Here is a 23,556-nt window from a genome sequence, read left to right as displayed (position 1 = left end):
GCTTTAAATAGTGTTTAAATCAAGCACAGAGTGCTTAAGTCATGTTAGAATAGATGATATTCTATTATTATGGGTACTATAAATGTTAACTATTTCTCCATTTGGGGCTTTTATTTCTAATTTTTTGTTGCTGGAAAATAACACAAGCAACACATTGTATATATTTTAGAAATTGAAATCTGACTATTTTCTAGGAAACAGAATTCCCAGAATATCACAGTATTACCCAGTAAAAGGATCTGGACATTTTAATCTTTAAACTCTTGAAACCTACTGCAAAATGAAATGTGTAAACAGTTTGAAGTCTATGAAAGTGCCTATTCCATTACCTCTACAGCAGTCCTGGGTATTGGCATAAGAAAAAAAAAAAACTTCTATAATCTTTGCTAATGTTGTGGGACTCAAACCTATGAATTTATAGTATAAATTCTATCAATTAATTTCCACTTACCCAATTACTAATCTGATTCACCATTTCTTCAGTAAAGAACTGAGAATTGAAAGGCTGAGTTAATATAACTGGTTGTCCTCTCTGGATAGCTCCATCTCTGATTTGTGGATGAGTTGTCAACTGTGTCCATACAAACATATTCAATCCAGTTATCTTTGTCATTATAGAAGTATATAATTTAGGGGCTGGGATTGGGGCTCAGCAGTAGAGCACTCACCTAGCATGTGAGAGGCCCTGGGTTCAAACCTCAGCACCACATATGAATAAATAAATTAAATAAAGGTATTGTGTCCAACTACAACTAAAAAAAATTTTAAGTATATAATGAGATGTTATATAAAACATTAAAAATGAACTTAAGGGTCCCCCCCCCTTTGCAGGGCTGGGGATCAAATCCAGGGCCCCACCTATGCTAAGCAAGCACTCTACTACTGAGCTACACTCCTAGTCCTCAAACAAGTTTATATGAAAAGAAAGTCGAACATTTTATAGAACTCTCCAAGGCAAATGGCTCATATAAATTGCTACTGAGTTAGATGTGAAAATCATATGTAAATCAGGAGGAAAGCATAACAGTATGGATTCTGCACTCAGAATCCTTTGTAAATGCTTTAAATTTACGCTCCACTTTAAAGAAACCAGAATTGGGGGCTGGGGTTGTGCCTCAGAGGTAAAGCACTCACCTAGCATGCATGAGGAACTGGCTTGATCTTCAGCACCACAAAAAAAATAAAGGGTTAAAATATAAAAGGTAAAAACTAAAGGTGTTGTGTCCACCTACAACTAAAAAATATTGAGAGAGAGAGAGAGAGAGAGAGAGAGAGAGAGAGAGAGAGAGAGAGAGAGAGAGAGAGACACCAGAATTGGAAATCTTCTATCAGTGGTTCTCAATAGGGCAGTACTGACCCCTAGGGGTTATTATGGAAACTTGGACATTTTCATCTGGTTTCACTACTGGTTTCTGGTGAATTGGGAGCAGGGATTTTGGACATCCAGCAATGGCCTGCACAGTCTTGGGAAGTCCCACTGAATATAGAAAACCACACAACCCTATTTCTTCTTCTCAAGGAGTTGAAGTATAATTCCCCCATACGTGTGGGCTTCCTTTCAAAGAGTACAGAAAGGGGATGGGTGAATAACTGTGTTGGAGAAACTTGACAAGCATCATCTCATCCATAACTTTCCCCCAAATTCTTTGGGGCTTTGGGGAGGTAATTAGGCTATGAGGGCAGAGCCTTCTTGAATGGTGTTTTGTTACTGGGGATTGAACTCAGGGGCACTCAACCACTGAGCCACATCCCCAGCCCTATTTTGCATTTTATTTTAGAGACATGATCTGAGTTGCTTAGTGCCTCGCTGGTTGCTGAGACTGGCTTTGAACTCATAATCCCCCTGCCTCCACATCCCAAGCCAAAGGGGGAATAGTGTTCTTGTTTTTAAATATTTTTTGGTTGCAGTTGACACAATACCTTTATTTTATTTATTTTTATGTGGTGCTGAGGATCGAACCCAGGCCCTCGCAGTCTAGGCTAGCCACAACCTCAGCCCAGGAACAGAGATGATTTCTCTTGGCAGTGTGAAGACACAGCAAGAAGTTGCCTATCTACAAGCCAGGAAAGGGATCCTCACCTAGCCCTGGGTCGGCTTGCTGGTGCTTTATCATGGACCTCTCAGCCTCCTAAACTGTGAGAAATAAATGTTTGTTGTTTAAGCCTTCTAGTCTATGGTATTTTTGTTATAGCAGCATGACCTAAAACACAGTGTTAAGCAAATCCTAGTCAAAATACGGTGTGGGGAGACCACAAATGATTACTGTTCACCCATCAGCTCAATATTCAAATCGCCTGTATAATAATGGAATCCCAGCCTCAGCCCTGTAGGGCTCATGGGCCATGACTCCACACTGACCTTAAGCCACAGTACCACTGTCTAATCATAGAAGAAAACTTCTTGTCTTCTGCTTTGTTTTTTCCTGTCACCACTTGTCAGGAAAGTTAATTTGGAGGTGAATTGTTCTAATCCCTAGGAAGGCCTGCTTATACAATATTTTTTTAATGCACATAGGAATGAAATTAAGAAATAAACAAGAACTGTCTTTGGCAAGATTTATTTAGCAAGTAGAGAAATCTTCTTTTCCTGGAAATAAGGTTTGAAGTTATTGAATTTATGAATCTAAGAGGGCTTCCATTTGACAATTGTAGCATTCAACACTGAAACTGGTTTTCTTAAGTTTCTATGACTCACACTTTAATATCTGATTTTTCTTCTTTGTGTACTTTCTTGCCACAATCCTTTATTCCTTATTTCCTTTCCTCTTCCCACCCTTCTTTTTTTTTTTTATGATTTTATTCTTGTAATTCCCACCTTCTTTACCTATACAAACTACCTGGTTAACAGGCTGTATACAATTATGACTACTCCCAGTTCAGAATGACCTTGCAAGCCATTTCAAATCCTTTCAGTACTAAGGACAGCCTTTTGGAAGAAAGAACTTGATTGAAAGAAGTTTACAAATTAAATGGTCTTATCTAAAATTTTATTTCAGCTATTTGTTTAAATTGCTCATATAAATTACATTTCATCTAAAAAGGAAATATAAAGTGTTTCTAGCAGTGCAAGAATAATTGGCATGGCCTATCCAAAGGTCTTTCCCTACAGTCTACAGAAAATCTAAACCACAAACTGGATGTTTTTATTCTCTGGGCCATAAGACATTTTCAAAATCACTATGATTTTTTGAAATCTAGCAAACCACCAATTATAGGAGGGAAGACTACAGAGCTGATTTCTGATAACTAAGTTATGCTACCAGTGAGTATAATGTGATTACTAGAAGCATAAAGACCATAGGGTAGGGAAGACTCCTTGTGAGTTGGGTATCACCCATGCAGGAGTAATTGTGTGTAGGGTAGCCTGTCTTATAGACTTCTAAGCTTCCACCCTCATTGTGATACTCAGGCCCAAGAGTTAAGAGCACAGTGTGCAAACTCACTGAAGGTTTTACAATAAGATACTAGTGCAGGAGGCATGGTGAGGAATTTTGAGGCATAATCTAAATAGTAAAAATAATAATGAGATCTTGAGTACTTGAGCCTATTCATATTGCCTTCTATTCATTATATTTTGCATGTGTTATGGTTTAGATATGAGGTGTCCCCCAAAAGCTCATGTGTGAGACAATGCAAGAAAGTTTAGAGGTGAAATGACTGTAGAGCCTTAACCTAATCAGCGTATTAATAATTCACTGATATGGATTAACTGGGTGGTAACTGTAGGCAAGTAAGGTGTGGCTGGAAGAGGGAAGGGATGTTCCTTTGGGGTTTGTCTTTTGTTGCTGGTGAGCAGAGCTCTCTCTGCTTCCTGATTGCGGCCCGAGCTGCTTTCATCTTCCACACCTTTTGGTCATGATGTTCTATCTCACCTTGAGCCCAGGGCAATGAAGTTGGTCATCTATGGACTGAGACCTCTGAAACCATGAGCACCAAATAAAACTTTTCCTCCTCTAAAATTGTTGTCATGTCTTTTAGTCATAGCAGCAAAAATGTTAACTAAAACAACATGTCTAGCCTTAATACTAGAGTATTAAGTGATGTACAGTATATTATAGCTTGGTCTGAGGCATGGGTACCTAGTAAATCTTATTCCCTCCCTCCTCCCCAATCCCAAATAAATGAGGTTAGTCCTTGATCCTTAAAAGTATTTTAAATAAAAAAAGAAATTAGTTTTTCTATCAGTATCCCTGTCAGCATGATTCTGAATTGCTCTCAAGAGAACCTTCTCTTTTGTAAAATAAACACTTTATACTGTTTGAAGTACACATGAAGATTCATTTTTGTTCAGTGTTCTTTACTTTCCATTGTGAAAAGTTATTTCTGAGGAACTGAAACCCCAGAAGATAACCACCACAAAAAAATGATAAATGTTTCTTTTTCAAAAGATGATGATTCAAAGGCAGACCTGAAGAAAAGTAATATTTAGGAGACAGAAGGCAGCAAATGCAGCCTCTAAAGGGAATTGTTATAATTATTGCCTAAAAAGTAAAGTTACAGAACTACATTCAAGGTCATAAGATAAAGCACTACTTTAAAACTAGAATGATCACTTAGGTGGAAAAACACAGCTGAAAAAGGAAAGTGAAATAGACTAAAGAATAATTTGAACTGGAACAATGATCCATTAGTTCTAGATGCTTCTGGTATCTGATATCTTGAGTCGTATTGTTTCCTTCCTTATCGCCATCTTCACTGACATCTTAAAAGGAGCATTCTCATGAACTAATAGTTGCTGCTATTTTGTTTGGATTCAAAATTTCAATCCAGTAACCATCAGGATCTTGAATAAATGCCAGACCTTTCATTTTACCTGTAAATTAAAATTTTTCATTACTGGAAAAACTCAAAAGAACCATCAAACAAACAAAAGCCTTGTAAAAAAATTTTTTTTAAAATAGTTTTATTAATTCAAATTTTAATTTACATTTAAAAATACACTATTTTGTCTGTAGGTTTTAGAAAAAAATTTTAGTTGTCAATGGATCTTTTTATTTATTTATTTATATATGGTGCTGAGAATCGAACCCAGTGCCTCATACATGCTAGGCAAGTGCTCTACCACTGAACCACAACCACAACCATATTTGTAGTTTTAATTTTTTAAAGTTGTATATGAACACAATATCTTTATTTGTTTATTTATTTTTATGTGGTGCTGAGAATCGAACCCAGGGCCTCACACCTACAAGGCAAACATTCTACCACCGAGCTACAGCCCCAGCCCCTGTAGTTTTATACTTTTAAAAAATTCTATAATGTGGGGCTGAGGATACAGCTCAGAAGGTAGAGTGCCTGCCTCACATGTACAAGGCCCTGGGTTCAATCCCCAGCACCAAAATAAATAAATAAATAAATAAATAAATAAATAAATAAATAAATAAATTCTATATTGTGTGCTCACTTTGGCAGTACATATACTAAAAATTAGAATGATAGAGATTAGCATAGCCCCTGCACAGGAAGGATATGTAAATTTGTGAACTATTATTTATTTTTTAAAAGAAATTCTAAATTGTGCTGGACTACCTGTAATCCCAGCAACTCAGGAGGCTGAGGCAGGAGGATCAAAAGTTTGAAGCTAGCCTGGGCAACTTAGTGAGACCCTGCCTCAAAATAAAAAATTAAAAGGGCTATTAATGTAGCTCAGTTGTAGAGCACTCCTGGGTTTAATCCCCAATAGCATAGAAGAAATTCTATCTTGTCAGTGTTGCCCAAATTTATGTTTTTCATAATAACTAAAATGTTATTTTCCACACACAGCTGAAAACAAGCTCTCCTAAAATAAACCATGGGACTGAAACATCTGTCAGGTATCAAGTGTTTACCTCATCTTCATGATACACTTCATAACACCAATTCAGCAGTCACAAATAATAATGTTAGTATTATTTTGGGGTACCAGGGATTGAACCAAGAGGTGCATAACTTCTGAGCCACATCCCCAGCTTGTTTTTTTTTTTTTTTTGTCTTTTTGAGATAAGGTCTTGCTAAGTTGCTCAGGTCCTTGATAAGTTGCTGAGGCTGGCTTTGAAATTGTGATCCTCCTGCTTCAGCCTCCCAAGATGCTGGGATTACAGGTATGCACCATTGTGCAAGTACCATTTATTTTTATTTTTATGTACCCAGGAGTGAACCCAGGGGTGTTTACCACTGAACCCATCCAAAGCACTTTTTTTTGTATTTTATTTTAGAGTCAGGATCTTGCTGAGTTACTTAAGGCCTTGCTTAGTTCCTGAGGCTGACTTTGAACTCACGATACTCCTGTCTCAGACTCCTAAACAGTTGGGATTACAGGCCCGCACCAGCCCCACATTATTTTAAAGATGAAAATAGGAAGGTGCTTAAGAGAGCAGATAGTATGTCCTACCTACACAACCAAAAATATCTACAGACTTGAGTCACATAAATCTGACAATCAGATTCTTTCTCCCAGAAATTCGTAACTGGGATGGAAAGGCTAACAGGTCAGAGTTGTTTGCTTACATGTAAAAATGTAACCTGAGAAATTTATTTTGGGACCAAGATACTAAATCGATTTGTCTCCTTTCCCTGGGTGCTTTCTCCAAGGCTAACCCAAAAGGATACAAATGGAAAACATTGGGGGGAAAAGTGAGGATTTCAGGGGGGATGGATGAGAAGAACAGGTGGAAGCGGGGTAGAGTGACTATTTTAACCTAGTCTCTGTGGGTCAGACCAGAAGGAAGTACATTACAATTGTGGGAGAATAAGCAGGAGTTTTGCTTTTGCTCCCCTCAGCACCTGGGGCATCGGCACCTGCCCTTACACTTAGGGGCTCAAACCATTGGTTAACAGCCTTAGGATTAAATAAGGATGGCACAGAAAACTTATGCTCATGAGGACCTGAGAAAGGGACTACCTCATCTCCCTACCCACTTCCACATGCCCAGGGGTAGGGAATGACAATCTCAGAAGGGTTTCCTACTTTTCCCTTAGGGACAAAGTTGGAAAGAGTTGTTGTGGGGCATGTAAAGAGTTTGACTCATTTCTAGGTTCTGAGGAATTTCAGCCCTGGCTTACCCTGCCCATTTTCTTAACATCATTCAGGTTGTTAAGGACAGGTCTTCCTCTATTCACGCTATACGAGGGACTGAAATAGCAAACTACTGTAGGTGTGTGTGTGTGTGTGTGTGTGTGTTTGTAAGTTTAGAGGTCAAAATAACAAGAATTTAAAGAACATAACAATTGAATATATGTATGTGTATATATGTGTGTGTGTGTGTGTATATATTTATTTATTTTTTATATAAAATTATAGCTGGGCATGGTGGCACATGCCTACAATCCCAGCAGCACAGGAGGATGAGACAGGAAGATTGCAAGTTCAAAGCCAGTCTCAGCATTTTAGTAAGGCCCTCAGCAACTCAGCTAAACCTTATCTCCCAACACGATGAAATATTAGGACAATATGGACCAAAAATTATTAAAACATGTAAAATTGATGGACAATATGAAATAATATTACCAACATGAAACAAGAACAAGAAAATATTAAAGGAACCAAGCAAAAATAAGGAATCAAAAAAAAAATAGATTAAAAACACAATAGTTGAGGGCTGGGGATGTGGCTCAAGCGGTAGCGCGCTCGCCTGTGCATGAGGCCCAGGTTCGATCCTCAGCACCACATACAAACAAAGATGTTGTGTCTGCCGAAAACTGGAAAATATATATTAAAAAAATTCTCTCTCTTTCCTCTCTCTCTCTCTCTCTTAAAAAAAATAGTTGAGTTAAACGGCAGAACAGATACATTTGGGGAATAATTAGTTAACTGGTATATCAGTTTGAGGAAATATCTCTAGAAAGAAGGCATAGTAATATAAAAACTTCCAGAATAACACAGAATACACTATATAAAGAAACCCAAACAGATTGACAGTATATTTTTGAACTGTAAAACTATGCAAACCAGCAATGGAGTAGTATTTCAAGATTGAAAGAAAACAAACCTAGGATTTTGAACAAAACTATCATTCATATAAAAAGATGATTCTTGGGCATACAAAGTCTCAAAAGTTTTGCCTCAAATATCTTTGGAAAACAGTTTTGGTTGAGGTACTCATAAAAAGGGACAAAAGGGGCTGAGACTATAGCTCAGTAGTACTGTGCTTGCCTAACATATGGGTTTGATCCTCAGCACCACATAAAAATAAATAAATAAAATAAAGGTATTGTGTCCATCTATAACTAAAGTATATATATGGGATATATATATAAAAAATATATATGGACAGAGAAATTCAAAAGATGCTACAAGAGATATACGCAGAAAAGATTTTCAAAATACCTTAATGTATTTAATGCTATTTTTAAAAATACCACAACCAAAGAAAAAGAAAATATGGATCAATAATATCCCAGTCTATGTAATGTGACATGATGGGGGTTGAGGGGAATAAGTTATTTTCTTATAGGGGAAGAGATATGGATGTTAAATATTTTAATTTTTAAAAAAAGGTTAAAATAAAATAATGAACATTTTAACTTAAAATAATAAATTTTGATGGCAGAAATAGATCCCAAGTAAAATAATCATAATACATGCAAATCAAACAAAACCCAGATAAATACTATTTCAAGAGACATACCTAAAATATAAGTACATACAAAGGTTGTAAAGTACTAAAAAAGAAATACTAGATAATAATTAACTAAAGAGACCTGGTATTGTTATGTTAAGATCAAATAAAACAAACTCATTTTTGTTTTGGGGGGGCGGTTCTGGGGATTGAACCCAAGGGAACTTAACCACTGAACCACATCCCCAGCCCTATTTTTTTTTTTATTTAGAGACAAGGTCTCATTGCCTTGCTTAGGGCTTCACTAAGTTGCTGAGGATGAGTTTGAACTGGCGATTCTCCTCCTGAGTTTGAACTGGCGATTCTCCTCCTGTCTCAGCCTCCTGCGCCTCTGGGATTACAGGTGTGTGCCACTGCACCCAGCTTAAACTTATTTTTGGATGACCCCAGTTAAACCCTGAGATAGTGAAAGGTGGTGGCCAAAGAGAGAATGTGATAGGGTTATAGGGTGGGAAAAAGAGCCTAGGTTTTTTTTTTTTTTAATATTTATTTTCTTAGTTTTCAGTGGACACAACATCTTTGTTTGTACGTGGTGGTGGGGATTGAACCCGGGCCGCACACATGCCAGGCGAGCGAGCTACCGCTTGAGCCACATCCCTGAGCCTAGGTTTTTGTAGCTCTCCAGATCCTGTGTCTAGTCCCTTGTGAAGCCACCCTGTCTTCCATTTCCCTAAGATAACAAAGTATTCTAATAATTTTCCTTCTTGCCTTAAGTTGGCTGATGTCAACTTCCATTACCTGTAGCCCCAAAAGGATTTTACTGTAACCGTGCCCTCAGTGGATGCTTATAAATATTATTTAATTAAAAAAAGGCATGAAATCAGTAAGACTCACCATCATCAGGTTTCTTCACAAATTTAATTCCCAGTTCTTCAAATCTTTTACAAGCTCCATATACATCAGGAACAGCAATTCCAATGTGACCTTAGATGACACCCCCCACACACACCAAAAAAAGAAAAATACAGAGAGAAGGAAGATATAATTATACCAGAGTCTCCAAGTGCCATGGTAGCTTCTGAAACTTGTGTATTTCAAAAACATAACATTTGAAAGCAAACTGAGTCAACTAGGTTCAAAATCTCATAAAGAACAAATGTAGACTGACTAGTTGAGTATAATAGAATAATTATAAATGATATGATACTTAAAATAAACCAATATTACCTCACATATAGTTCTGTTAAGAATAATCTATACAAAGAAGAATCATGCTTGGTAGGTATGTTGTTGGCATTAACTATACAGTAGCCAACTGAAGTCTGTAATCCTGTCATCTTGAATTGACAAATTTTAAATCAAGACAGAAGTGCATACTAACAGAAATTGAGATTCTAATAACCATAGTTTTTTTTAATTAAAAAGTCAACTGAAAATAGAATATAGAGACTTAAAAGTAAAACTGTTGTGAGTATATTTACTGTGAAATTATATAATTCCTAAATAAGATTTGTGGAAATAAAACATACCTCTAATAAATTGATTTTATTTGTTAATTAGGCCATGATGTTTAAGGTTTACTATAATTTTAAGTATGGATCTCATGTAAAATCAACAAATCCACATTACATATAAATAGACAAACATACCAAATCCCCGAGGGTCTGAATTGCCATTGTGGTAACTCTGAGTCTCATCATTTTCAGTACCCCAATTGCTACAAAAGAAGGAAAAATATAACTTACAGTTCTGTTCTATAGAAAAGATTTTATATATATATATATATAATCTGTGTATATATATATGTGTGTGTATATATATATATACACACACATATATATACACACATAAATATATATATACATATATATATATTTTTTTTGTATGAGGGATTGAACCCAGGGGTGCTTAATCACATCCCCAGCCCCCCCCCCTTTTTTTTTTTTTAATTTTGAGACAGGTCTTACTAAGTTTTTTAGGGCCTCACTAAGTTGCTGAGGTTGGTCTTGAACTTATAATCCTCCTGCCTCAGCTTCCCAAGGGAATTACATGAGTGTACCACTGCACCAGGTTATAGAACTGATATTCTGAGAAAAAATCCCTGTCTTTAAACTTTTGCCATGTGTATATGCTACTCTACATACTTGGCCTAACCCCTGCTACTACAAATATCACATTTTCAACTGCAGAGAGTAATCATTAAAGTACGATTTTATGATTTTAATTAGATTAAGAAGATTTTAAAATCAGGCATCTGAATAAGAACAAACAAAAATAACAACAACTATTATTTATTATCCTCAGCACTTTATATTTCATTTAACCCTCAAAACAGCTCCATGGCCCAGACTTGAATAGTTCCATTTTATAAAAGAGCCTGCTACTTTAGGGAATTTTTCAGGGTCAATAGAATTAGTGTTAGTGCTTAAGACCCATATCTAGGCCTGTCTGATAGAAAAACTTTGTTTTAAATCAGATACACATTAAATCACACATCTTAAAACAAATGCTCTTTTGGCAGTTGTTAAAGAGTACAGAGAAGCAAAGTTAAAAAAATAATAAGGAAAAAGGGGGAGAATACCTCTTTCTTTCTAGTTTTTTTTTTTTTTTTTTTTAAATGTGTGTATGTGTGTGGTGCTGGGGATTGAACCCAGGGCCTTGTACATGCAAGGCAAACACTCTACCAACTGAATTATATCCCCAGCCCTTCTTCCTACATTTTTTAAGTATTGAAATTATAAAAATACCTCCCAACCCATTTTATTTTTTATGTTGAGACATGGTCTTGCTATGTTGCTTAGGGCCTCACTAGGTTGCTGAGGCTGTGCTTGAACCTGCAATCCTCCTGCCTCAGCCTCCTTCATTGTGGGAATTACGGGCATGTGCCACAGGGCCTGGCAAACTATCTTAAAATTTTAATGTTAATTGTTACAAAAATGGTTTGACGATTTTTTAAGGGAACATATTATATAACATTTCTGGATCAAAAATGCAGCAAAACTACAAAAGAACAAAATTTTGAATGATGGATGATTTTAGTTGTAGTCTCTAAACATTAGTTAACTAAAGTTTGGCAAATATCTTACTATTTCAGGGTCTTAAATTCTCTGAAAGACATTTACCCTATCTATACCATAAAACAAAGACCAGATGGAAAGATCCATATAAAAACACTCAAATATGTTGTAACAAATTGAATTAAACTGATAAATAAGCAAAAAAACAAAACAACAACAACAACAAAAACAGTAACAAAAGAAAAAAACTTAAGAAAATCTAGAATACATAGAAAGATAAAAATATACTCACTGTGTCAGTTCAAGTGTAGCTTTTCTGGAGAATACCCATGCCATTTTTTCATTTTTATCTTTAGGAAAGTCATTTTTATCCTCATAAGCCAAGAAATAGAGTGAAAAATTCATAGTAGGAAAATCTAATTTTTGAATTAGCCTGAAATTAAATAAAACAAGACTAATTCATGAAGGAAAGGTTTATTCATACTAAAATCAACAAAACCCAATACTCAAGTTCTATAAATAAGAGCTATGTATATAGGAAAACTATCTGAATGGAAAAAGCAAGAGAAAAAAATCAGTGAAAAAAATCTTACTTAAAAACACCTAATTGGGGCTGGGGATGGAACTCAGTGGAAGAGTGCTTGCCTAACATGTGCAAGACCCTGGGCTCAATCCCCAGCACCACAAAAACAAAATAAACAAGGAAAGGACCATCACCCTCTGTAAATATCAAGGAAATATAAAAATAAAAGAAAACTTTTATAATTCATCAGTCTTCAATTTTAATGAAATTTAATTGGAATTGTAGTGCTCGTTTATAAATGGAAAGAGATAATTTTGTTTCTTTTTAGTGAACGATACAATGCATTACTCTATTCTTTCAAATATGCACTATAGATATTTAAATATATACATTTGGTGAGTTCTTATTATGCCAGAATTTCTAGGAAATAAAACTGAGGACAGGTGGTATGAGAGAAGGAAAAATGACAGATTATTATCACAGAAGATGGGAACATCAACAATAAGATAAAGCAGCTAACAGTAGCAAATACTGCAAAAGGGTGAAACAGAAGTAAGACTAAGAGAAGGTCAAGAAATACAGCAAGGTCCTGTGAGAGCAGTTTCAACAGTGTACAGCAGAAGCTGCATCTCATTGGACTTGGGAGAGACAGGGGCTGTGAGCAGGTAAAACAGCAGAAAGCATGGTCTCTCCATGAGGCAAGAAAGCAGGGCAACAATCCTTCTAGAAGGCTTAAGCATGTTTGTAGGATGAAAGGAAAGAGTCAGTGGGGAAGGAGACACTTGATATGAGAGAAACAGTGAATTCTGAGGTTTTAAAAAAGATAACTGAAGTTACAGCTTATAAAGTGAGTTTAAAGAATGTAGGATTATTTTGCAAGGAGCAGAATAGAATGAGAATGTATGTAATGCCATTTTCTTTCAATTACTGAGGATTAAATGCTCGAAGATGACCTGGTTCATAATCAACAAGTACAGATGGTTGAAGCACATCAAAAGGAAAGTTGCTAGAGTTTTGCTCCAAATCTTTCATTTGATTATCACTGCTTGGTACATACCTTGGTCCAATCAGATCCATTACAGACTTACCACAAGTAAGATTTACTCCAATATGCTTATAATAAAGTATCAGACACCTCAAACAGTCTAATCATGACAAACTATCTTTGCACCTCCTGAAGTCAAGTGCACAAGCCTTACCCGCCAATCAGTTGGCAACTGAAACAAATGAACCTGCTGCAACTTGATTCTCCCCAGAGGAGGATATCTTTAGGTCATTGTCAAGTTGCATCCTACTTGGGGGCTTTTTAAAATAAGGTCTACGCTGGGGCTGGGGTTGTGGCTCAGTGGTATAGTATTTGCCTAGCATGTCTGAGGCACTGGGTTCTATTCTCAATACCACATATTAATAAACAAATAAAATAAAGGTCCATTGAGAACTAAAAAAAACCATTAAAAAAATAAGGTCAACACTGGAGTCAACTGGACATAGATTCAATTTCCAGCTCTGCCAAGTGCCAACTGTGGGATTTGGGACAGCAACTTCCATCTTTAAGCTTTGCTTTTTTCACCTGCAAAAATGGAGATATGAGCTGCTCAAAGACCTACTGTAAAGACTAGAGGAAATAATGGGAGAAGTGCCTGGCAAATAGCAGGTGTCCAATAAATCTGTGTTCATTATGCCCTTTAAATATGCCATAAACACATGCCGGACAAAATCAAAGAAACTGAAAGACCAGTTATCTTTAGGGAGGACAGGGGGGAAGGAAACTTATCATTTTTCATCTTATGTTTTTCTAAACTGGTTGGATTTTCTAAACAAACCTACTGTATTACTTAAATTATTCTCTCAATGTTGGTGGAGAGCATCTAGGCAGTAAATTAAAGATCATTTAATTTTATTCTTTTCATAAATTTTTTTTTAGTTGTAGATGGACACAATACCTTTTTTTTTGTTTATTTATTTTTACATGGTGCTAAGGATTGAACCCAGTTCCTCGCATGTGCTAGGCAAGTGCTCTACCACTGAGCTACAACCCCAGCCCTAATTTTATTCTTTATGTATCTATAGTATCATAAACAAAAAACTCATATGTTACTTAGGGGAAAAAGAAATCAAGGAAAAAAAATAAAACTATCAATTATACTACAATAAAGCTGGAGGGTTGGTGTAAATAAGTAAATATGCTTTAAGGATTAAAAGAGCAGTGGCTTTTACCTGTTCAGTAAAATAGAATGTAGTCTATAAAATTGGAAGAGGGCCTATTTTAAGTAAAACCATTCGTTTTCTGAGTAAAATGTCCTCATATATATGTTTTCTAAAGTTAACAATAGGCTAAAAGTGGTCAGAACATCAAAAAGGGACTGAATATTATTAAGGATTTAGCAGGCAGCTCTCAAAGAGAAAAGAATTTGGAGAAAATGAAAGTATTTGTGCCTTTTGTTGCCACTAAGCCAGGCTGGAATAAAGAAAGGGAAGTTAATCTAAACTCCTTACAGACTCCTTACCTAAAGAACTTTTGTTACTTTTGAAACAAACTACAATTTTTAAATGGGCCTGAGAGCATTACCTATATTGGCAAAGCTATATATTTAAACAATAAGGTTCCAATAAATGGTCTTACGTCATTCCAAGGACTCTAGTATAAAAATCCAATGACTTCTTAGGATCCTTAATTCGCAGCATGGTCTGTTGCAACAGAAAATCCTAAAGAAAAACAGAATATACTAAAAACCTTTAATTTTTACTATGCATTACCAACATTAATTGTGTTTTTTATAACAAGATACAAACAGTCCACCATTGTAATACAATGAATGAAAGAGAGAAAGGAAGAAAGAAAGAAAGAAGAAAACACCTTTGTCCCTTCAGTCTACTAGGAAAACTGCCTGGAAACATTCCTATCACCCACAAGCTCCTGTGGCTCCGCCCAGCAGTGCTTTCTTGTTGCAGGTCCCAGTGTGGCAGCCTTGAAGTGCCAAGAAGTTTGTATCTCCAAGATTACCCTCAACCAAGGGTATAGCAAAGATGTGGCTTTCTTGCTCCTTGGTGGGACAATTCTGAGGCATGCTCCACACAGTTCCTCAGAGGGATGGAATCCCAGGTGCCCACAGTGATCACAAGCAAACACTACTGTAGGCCACCCTTCCCCGAACCACAGAGCTTTCTATGACCACCTCCCCAAGAAACTACTTACAACCCTTATTCTAGGCTGCCTTTCCACAACCTGAACCAAGACTTTTTTTTTTTAAGAGAGAGAGAGAGAGAGAGAGAGAGAGAGAGAGAGAGAGAGAGAGAGAGAGAGAGAATTTTTAATATTTATTTTTTTAGTTTTTGGCGGACACAACATCTTTATTTGTATATGGTGCTGAGGATCGAACCCAGCGCCATGCACATGCCAGGCAAGCACGCTACCACTTGAGCCACATCCCCAGCCCCCTGAACCAAGACTTTATTTGATGTTAGAAATAAAGAATACAATTGCTATAATATTTGTTGAGTGAATGCATGAGAAATGTGTTTCCTGAACCATTTACAGGTAACTATATAAATTAGCAAAAAGTCACATGACCCTATACTCCAAAATAACTAAAAGGTAAAAAGCTACTGTCTCTAACACCTTTGTGAAACTATAATTTCCACATCAGGAAACAGAAGGCTTGACTGATAAAATGATAGTGCATATAAACTGATGGAAATAAGATCATTATTAGCATTAACAGTAACATTTGGCTTAGGGGTTTGTCTTTGTAAAAACTCGTCCCAGTTTTATAGATGCGAGGCTGATTCCAAATGATTAAATTAATTGTTCCAGCCTCCCGATTTTAAGTTCAGGTCTCTTTTTACCATAGGTACCTTCCAAGCCCATGTGTCAACCTTGTCAGTGTTCCCCAATAGTTTTATTCTGCTGTACCTATGGATGTAACAAAACGGGTCTGAAAACTCTCACTACTCTCTCTGCAGTTACCATCATCTCTCTCCTGTAACTCATATTACATAAAATACAAATGTAGGGGCTGGGGCTTTAGTTTAGTGGCAGAACGCTTGCCTAGCATGTGTGTAACATTGGGTTAGATTCTTAGCACCATAAAGGCATGCTGTCTACCTACAACTACAATTTTTTTTTTTTTTTAATACAAGTGTTACAGTTGAGGTTGTGGCTCAGTGTTAGAGTGCTTGCCTAACACGTGTGAGGCCCTGGGTTAGATCCTCAGCACCACATAAAAATAAATAAATAAATAAAATAAAGATATTGTGTCCATCTACAACTAAAAAAATTCTCATTTAAGACAAAACTAGCTTGAAAACTACTATATCTTATTAAAACCAACCTTAAATTAATATAAGAATTAAATTCTTTATTCATAGCGTATAATCACATACAAGTGAGCTGGCTCTGAGGTTCCATGTTTCCAAAGCTTTTCTCAGTCAGGAGCTGGCCTCCTAGAGGCCTCACACGGTTAGTGTACAGTTGAGAAAGAGAAAAATGGCTCCCAGTATCTGGGCACTAGCTAGGCCTTAGTTCCCTTCTCACACAGCCACAAAAAACACCTACAAAGTCATTCTGTGGCTGCAATTAAGAGACCAAAAATAGAATTTATGGTTGTCTAAGCATAGATTAAAACAAGGCACCGAGAACAGTACAAAAACATCTCCCCCTCCCAGTAGTGTGAGTGACTGCTGCTTCCCTGTTAATTTACAATGTTTGCTGGGGGAGGACAACTCTAGAGAAATCTGTGTGCTTTTTCAGGCCAGACCAGAGGTGAGTTCAAAGGGTCTATTTGGCAGGCCTCCTAGGGACAAGCTGTCCTCCCCAGCTAGACTTGGTGCTTGGCCAGGGAGTTGCAGGCAAAGACTAAATCCTAAAGAAGTCTCTGATTATTCTTTCAAACATTAACTGTCAAGGGCTTGCAGATGGAATTAAGGTTATTAGTGAGTTGGCTTTAAAACAGGGAGATTGGCCTAGATTATCTAGATAGGTTCCATGTAATCACATGAGACCTTAAAAACAGAGGAGAGAGGCAAGACGTATGAAAAGACAGAAGAGACATATGAAAAGGCAGCAGAAGAGAGGCGGGCAGCAGGGGAAGTCAGAGAGATGCCAAGGTGAGGCACTGACCTACAGGTGCTGACTGAGAGATGCAGGGGTACAGATAAGGAAATAAAGACAGATCTCTTCCATCCCCACCCCCAACAACTGATAGCCCACAAGGAACTCAGGACCTTACCCTACAACTGAAAAGGAACTGAATCCAGGGAACAATCTGAGTTTGGAAGCAGATTCTTTTGAGCCTCTAATAAGGAACACAGCCCTGTCGATACCTTCAGTTTAAGCGAGTATGACCCATGTCAAACTTCTAACCTACAGAGCTATGAGATAATATACTTCTCACTAAGCTGCATCCAATATTATTGGGCTTTTCTTTAGTATCATGAAGTCTTTCATTTCTCATGCAAAGAAAAGGAAAAAAAATACACAAATGTGAGAGGAATTATTTTTGAGAGGCAATATGGTTAAATGCTGGCTTTACAACTGAAACCTTGAGTAAATCAATACTTTCCTTGAACCTGCTTCCACATCTTTAGAATGAGGATCATTAGTTTCTAGCTGTTATGTTTGAGCTGAAATGTAAAGGGAATAATGCATGAAAGTGCTTAGCATAACACTGGGTCCAAAGCAAGCTACTCTGCTTACTATGTGTCTTGCTGCTACTGTTATTATAAAACAAACACGCAGAGTATCCACTACTGACTATTGCTATTGATTCCCCAAATCTGTATTCTCCAGCCCATATCTCTATCTTCAGCTATGAACTTACACATCCTGCACCTACTCATTATTTCCACTTGGGTTAGAACTTCAAATTCATTACAGCCCAAACAAACACTTCTTCCTATACTGCCAAGAGTCAACGTCTCAACTACCCCTTGTTAGCCCAAGTCAGACACTTGAATTCTCACTGATTCCTCCTTCAACATTCCTTCCCCAAACCAAGCACTCTATTTACCTGTCTGCTTAATCTCTCTTGGAATCTTTCTCCTCCTGGTCTCCCTAATGACCATTACCTTGCTCAGGTACTTACAAGTTCCTGCCTGGACAATCAACTGTTTCTTATAGCTTACTTAAATGCAATTCAGAGTGATCCTTCTACAAGAAAAACCCATTTCTGTCATTTCTGGGTTAAAAAAAGACAATCCTTCAGGCTAGGAACCTAATTCTGTGACAGGTACTTGCCTAGTGTGTAAAGCCCTGTGTTCAATACCCAATACCCCACCATCCACAAATAAATCAATCCTTCAGTAGTTTTTCAACACTTTGGGAAAAAGCAGCATATATGGTTACTGCATACGTCTTTAACCTTATCTTTTATCTCAAGCATTTACAATTTCATACCTTATCACTTAAAAAATGGGTGTACCCCCAATAAATGTGTATTTATTTTAATTACATACTTGTCTAATATACCAACATGAATATACTAGTATGACACTGGGTTGGAATGTGGATAAGCATCAGAGCATATGCTTAGCACACATAAGGTCCTGAAAACAAAAAAAATATAATGAATAGTATATGAATAAATATAAGATATAAATATATATGTATAATATAAATATATAATACACACACTATTTGCCAAGTAGAAATTTTTATAGGTGAGAAATCAAGGAAACATATTAAGAATCCTCAATTTTTCTTTGCATCTCCCAAGTGAGTATTTTGTATACTTCAACTCTCACTACCTAAAACTTCATTCTCTGCCTCAGTTCACTGATGTCATTGTGTTTTTATACATACTGAGTCTAGAACAGTCAGCCATCTATCCTGCCATTGTCCCTCTTTCTTCTTCCTGTTCATTACTCTGCATCCAACTCTACCTGGTTACCTCCTTAATTAACAAAACTTAATTCAAGTGTCACCAACAGTGAACATTTCCTTGGATACCATGCCCTACCAATCAGATAAGACACATTAAAAATAATAATAATAATTATATATATATATATATAGATAGATAGATAGATATAGATATATATATGGAGCCATGTACGTGTGAGATATATCTACAGAATGATGTGAAGTTGACATTGGTAGTACAACTGAAGACATAATTGCAACACTGAAGACATTATGTATTCTATCAAAGCACTCTGACGGAAATAATAAAAAAAATGGTCATCAGGGATCACCAAATGCAAAGAGAAATTAGGTTTCTTGAGCCAAATAAGACCACCAAGATATGGTGCAGCTGTGTATTTTTTGATGTGCCCTCAAGATGAAGATGCCGCAAATGTTCAGTAAACTAGTTGACTTTCTGCCCTTGCTGCTCTCTGCTTCCCAAACCAGACCTGCATCACTTATCTCACCTTCTGGAAGAGCTTAAATGACCTCATCACATCCAGACTTGGATCCTTCTAACCTACCCTACAAAGTCCTGGATCATTCTCCCTACCTACACAAACTCTCTTATGCATGACATTCAAGGTTCTCTTCGTGTTCTATCTCCAATCTACCATGCTGGCCTTCTCCATTGTTGCCTGGATAACCTGAATTTCAACCAAAAATATTTAATTAACTCTTTAGGACATGCTCTTCATTGCATCTGTCATCCTACCACATTCTTGCCAAAATGCTCCCTTCCCCTAGAATGCCCACCCAGGTCCATCTTACTTTAGAGTTGGTGTATGTTTGGTAAAGGGAGGAGACCTCACCTTGCCTATCCTCCTAGTCTGTCCAAAATGCATTTATTAAGGGTTTTCCCCCCCTCCTTCATGGAATATTCCAAAATTATTTCTTGAGTCAGTATTCCAGAAGCAGATAAGGTAGGGGTTGGGAATGTGGGCTCTTTCCTGGGCAAGCCACTCAACACTTCTCTAAGTCTCCTCATCTGTAAAATGGAGATAATTAGAGGCTGGAGTTGTGGCTCAGTGGTAGAGCACTTGCCTGGCATGTGTGAGGCCCTGGGTTCAATCCTCAGCACCTCATATAAATAAACAAATAAAAGATGTGTTTACAACTAAAAAATATTTTTTAAATGGAGATAATTATGCATTCCTATAAAGGCTGTTATGAGGACTAAATTAAGTAATGTACTTAAGCCACCAACCCAAGGCTTCATACACTTAATACATACAAATAGTATTAATATTATGTATTCCAGGACTGGGATTGTGGCTCAGTTGGTAGAGCATTTGTCTTGCATGTGTGAGGCACTGGGTTCAATCCTTAGCACAACATAAAAACAAATAAATAAAATAAAGGTATTGTGTCTGTCTATGACTAAAAAAAAAAATATTTAAAAAATATTATGTTTTTTATTTTTTTAAAGAGAGAATGAGAGAGGAGAGAGAGAGAGAGAGAGAATTTTTAATATTTATTTTTTAGTTCTCGGCGGACACAACATCTTTGTTGGTATGTGGTACTGAGGATCGAACCTGGGTCGCACGCATGCCAGACGAGCGCGCTACCGCTTGAGCCACATCCCCAGCCCTAAAAAATATTATGTATTCCATTTTTTCTTATAGTACTTTAGTATTAGTATGATGTATTCCATTTTATGTCCATGGTACTTCAAAGGCCAAAAGTTACTGATCAAAAAGAAAAAAAATGATTACTCCAAATCATCAAAGAGAAATTTAGCTAATATGGAATGTAACTTAAGATGCAAGGAAGCATATTTAATATATTTATAAAGACTCCCCAGAATTTATTTATTTATGCCAAGGATTGCACACAAGGCCTCATGCATGCTTAAAATGCTCTCTACCACTGAGCTAGACTTGCAGCCACTGGAATATTTTTTTGTTTTAAATAGCCCAGTACTAAACCATCCCTTAAGTCTGTTTGTTGGTGTGTGTTTATTTGTAATAACTCAGCACATAAAATGCTCAGTTATCTGGGAATAACTCGATCTATATTACAAAATAACTAGGTATTAAGTGATACATAAGTGAGAGGGGTATGAGAGGGTACACACACACACACACACACACACACACTTTTTTTCTTTCCCCCTTAATTTTGCAGTGATTAACACTTTTTTCCTACGGGGGGACCAAAAGTTAGTTAAAGGCTTTAGTAATCAGAGGTATATGACTGCCCTGAAGGCAAAGGACAAGTAGGGACCCAAGTCATTGGCAATCTATGGGCCTCTCTTAGAGATCTGCGTAATGCCCATATTCATTCTTCTTTTACTAACTTTTTTTCTTTTCTTTTTTTTAATATTTATTTTTTAGGTATAGATGGACACAACACAATGCCTTTATTTTTATGTGGTGCTGAGGACCCAACCCAGGTCCCGCTAGTGCTAGGTGAGCGCTCTACCACTGAGACACAATCCCAGCCTCTCAATTTTTTTTTTTTTTAGTTGTAGATGGACACAATATCTTTATTTATGTGGTGCTGAGGAGCAAACCCAGTGCCTCACATGTGCGAGGCAAGTGATCTACCACTGAGCCACAACCCCAGCTCCTCCATATTCACTCTTCAAGAAACTTTTAAGTGATGCAATTAAATGAATACATAGACATTTACTGACATTGATAACCACAGGAATAAATTTCCCAAGCAGATGACGTGTCTAGCTTAGCAATGCAGGAGGCACCACACCTGAGTGAGTTACACTGACTCAGAATAGTATGTTAAGTAAGTGAAAGCCTGAATCTGCAACAGGTCATTTTTCTCACTGGGTCACAACTGTAAAACGAGAGTGAAGCTGGAGCTGGGAGTGACTACAGAAAATGATAGCAGCCACAAGCACAGACACACCTTTGAACCTATGACTAGAAGTTTGAAACTGCTCCTCTATCAGCCATGGCGACTGACTTGGGGAACAGTCACACTCATGTACAAGGAACCTGACCCTTGTTTGGCTTGGCTTCTAAATGCCGTCCCAAAATAAACGAGTTAATGAAGCAGGGTCGCAGGTTTTTTAAACAACCTGATGTAAGGGATCCCCTCCATTCTTAGCCGATCTCAGGGTCCCTGGGATTGGACTCCATTATCTCCCTTCCCAGCACACGCCCCGACCACGCAAGGCCGGCCGAATGGGGTTCGAATGCCTTAGGGAGTCCCGGGATCCGCTCCCCCGGCCCCGGACGCGCGAGGAAGCCCTGTGCCCACCTTGGTGCTAGGATCCGGGTCGGAACAGCAACTGAGGGCGACCTCGTCAGTGAGGCCGGTCGCGGGCTGCGGTTCTGCCATGGCTGCGCTGCAATATCACCAACGATGAAACCCGGGAACCGAGGGCCACCAACACCCTCTTACCCAGCCTCAATGCAGCCTCCGCTAGAGACAGGGCGACGGCGCCGCTGGGAGGTGGTCGCAGACTTCAGCCAATCGCCGCGCGGAGAGCTGTGGGCTATCTTCTGATTGGGTCTCTGTGAGTCAGCGCCTCGACCACAGGGCTCTGTGCCTAGAGACTACAACTCCCAAGGTGCACTGCGCAGGACGGAGGCCCGCTCTTAAGGCGGGGGTTGGGGGAAAATCGGCTGCTGGCAGGCAGCGATTGTATTACAAATGACCTAATTTTGCTTCTGTTTAGTTATGAAAGTTCGGTAACCCTCTCCTCGTCAGGGCGGCAATTTTATAGAAAATAGGGATCTGATGTAAAGTGAGAATTGGGAGTTATCCTTTTTAAATTGTAAAGATCAGAAGTTTATTTTCTCAATTTAAGCAGACCAGGATAAGTAAGAAACTCTGGTTTAGTGGAAAAAACCCATGTTCAAGTTTTGGTCCCATTCTATTTTAGTTCTAGAAGCTTGTAATAATTATTGATCCTCCCTGAGCTTCCTGATACTGAAAACCATGAGCTTTTAAATAGAGGGTACAAATGCCAAACTCCACTTGTGCCAGGAGTCATTTGACATCCAAGTGGTAGCTTTGAGAGAGCAGTTTTTTTTTAATTGATTTTATTTTTTTGAATACACGACAGCGGAATGCATTACAATTCTTATTACACATACAGTGCACAATTTTTCATATCTTTATATATAAAGTATGTGAGAAAGCAGTTTTGTAGATTTGTTGGTGCCAACTCCCAACTCAGAATTTCTTCATTCCTGTGGTCAGTAAGCTGTAACTTGGCTGAAGAAAAGAAGGTCTAGCTTCCCCAGAGGCTAAGGAGGGGGAAAGGGAGGAGAAAAGGTGTGTATTGGGGTGTCAGTTTTAAAATAAGCTGTCAGTGGTTGAATAGCAAGATTTATATTTTAAGTATTATTAGACTCCTGTTATATCTTGAAGGATTTGATGAGAATTAAATGAGATAGAGGAGTCATGATTTGACTATGTGGGACTGTATTGGCACCCCCTCCTCCAAAGAAAATCTTAATTAAGCTTCTCCAGAAATCTTTACCATAATTGATTTTAAGACTACCAGCAAAAGAGTCTGTACAGAAGAGTTCAATGTATTCCTATTTTCCTGTTGCTCTATTTTTACGAGGCCTCTGGCCTTGAGCTGGAGCTTCACAGAACTATCTA

General features: G+C 37.6%; 1 protein-coding gene and 1 non-coding gene across 2 annotated transcripts; one reads left to right on the top strand and one right to left on the bottom strand.

Annotated features, from left to right (window-relative positions):
• Window positions 1-4,507: 4,507 nt before the first annotated feature.
• Window positions 4,508-22,399, bottom strand: Glo1 (glyoxalase I). Its single transcript, XM_005318734.5, has 6 exons — window positions 22,201-22,399; window positions 14,701-14,783; window positions 11,847-11,987; window positions 10,187-10,254; window positions 9,432-9,521; window positions 4,508-4,813 (listed from the first exon to the last, which is right to left on the bottom strand). The coding sequence occupies exons 1-6, from the start codon at window positions 22,279-22,281 to the stop codon at window positions 4,719-4,721; spliced, it is 558 nt and encodes a 185-aa protein (XP_005318791.2). The 5' UTR covers window positions 22,282-22,399; the 3' UTR covers window positions 4,508-4,718.
• On the top strand, window positions 5,397-5,499 carry LOC120889349 (U6 spliceosomal RNA). The gene has a single exon (XR_005733262.2). It is a non-coding gene; the product is annotated as a U6 spliceosomal RNA (small nuclear RNA).
• Window positions 22,400-23,556: the final 1,157 nt, after the last annotated feature.

The sequence above is a fragment of the Ictidomys tridecemlineatus genome, chromosome 8, assembly GCF_052094955.1.
Source record: "Ictidomys tridecemlineatus isolate mIctTri1 chromosome 8, mIctTri1.hap1, whole genome shotgun sequence".
NCBI lineage: Eukaryota > Metazoa > Chordata > Mammalia > Rodentia > Sciuridae > Ictidomys > Ictidomys tridecemlineatus.
Note: the sequence above shows the minus strand (reverse complement) of the source record. Positions and strands in the feature narration are given on the sequence as shown.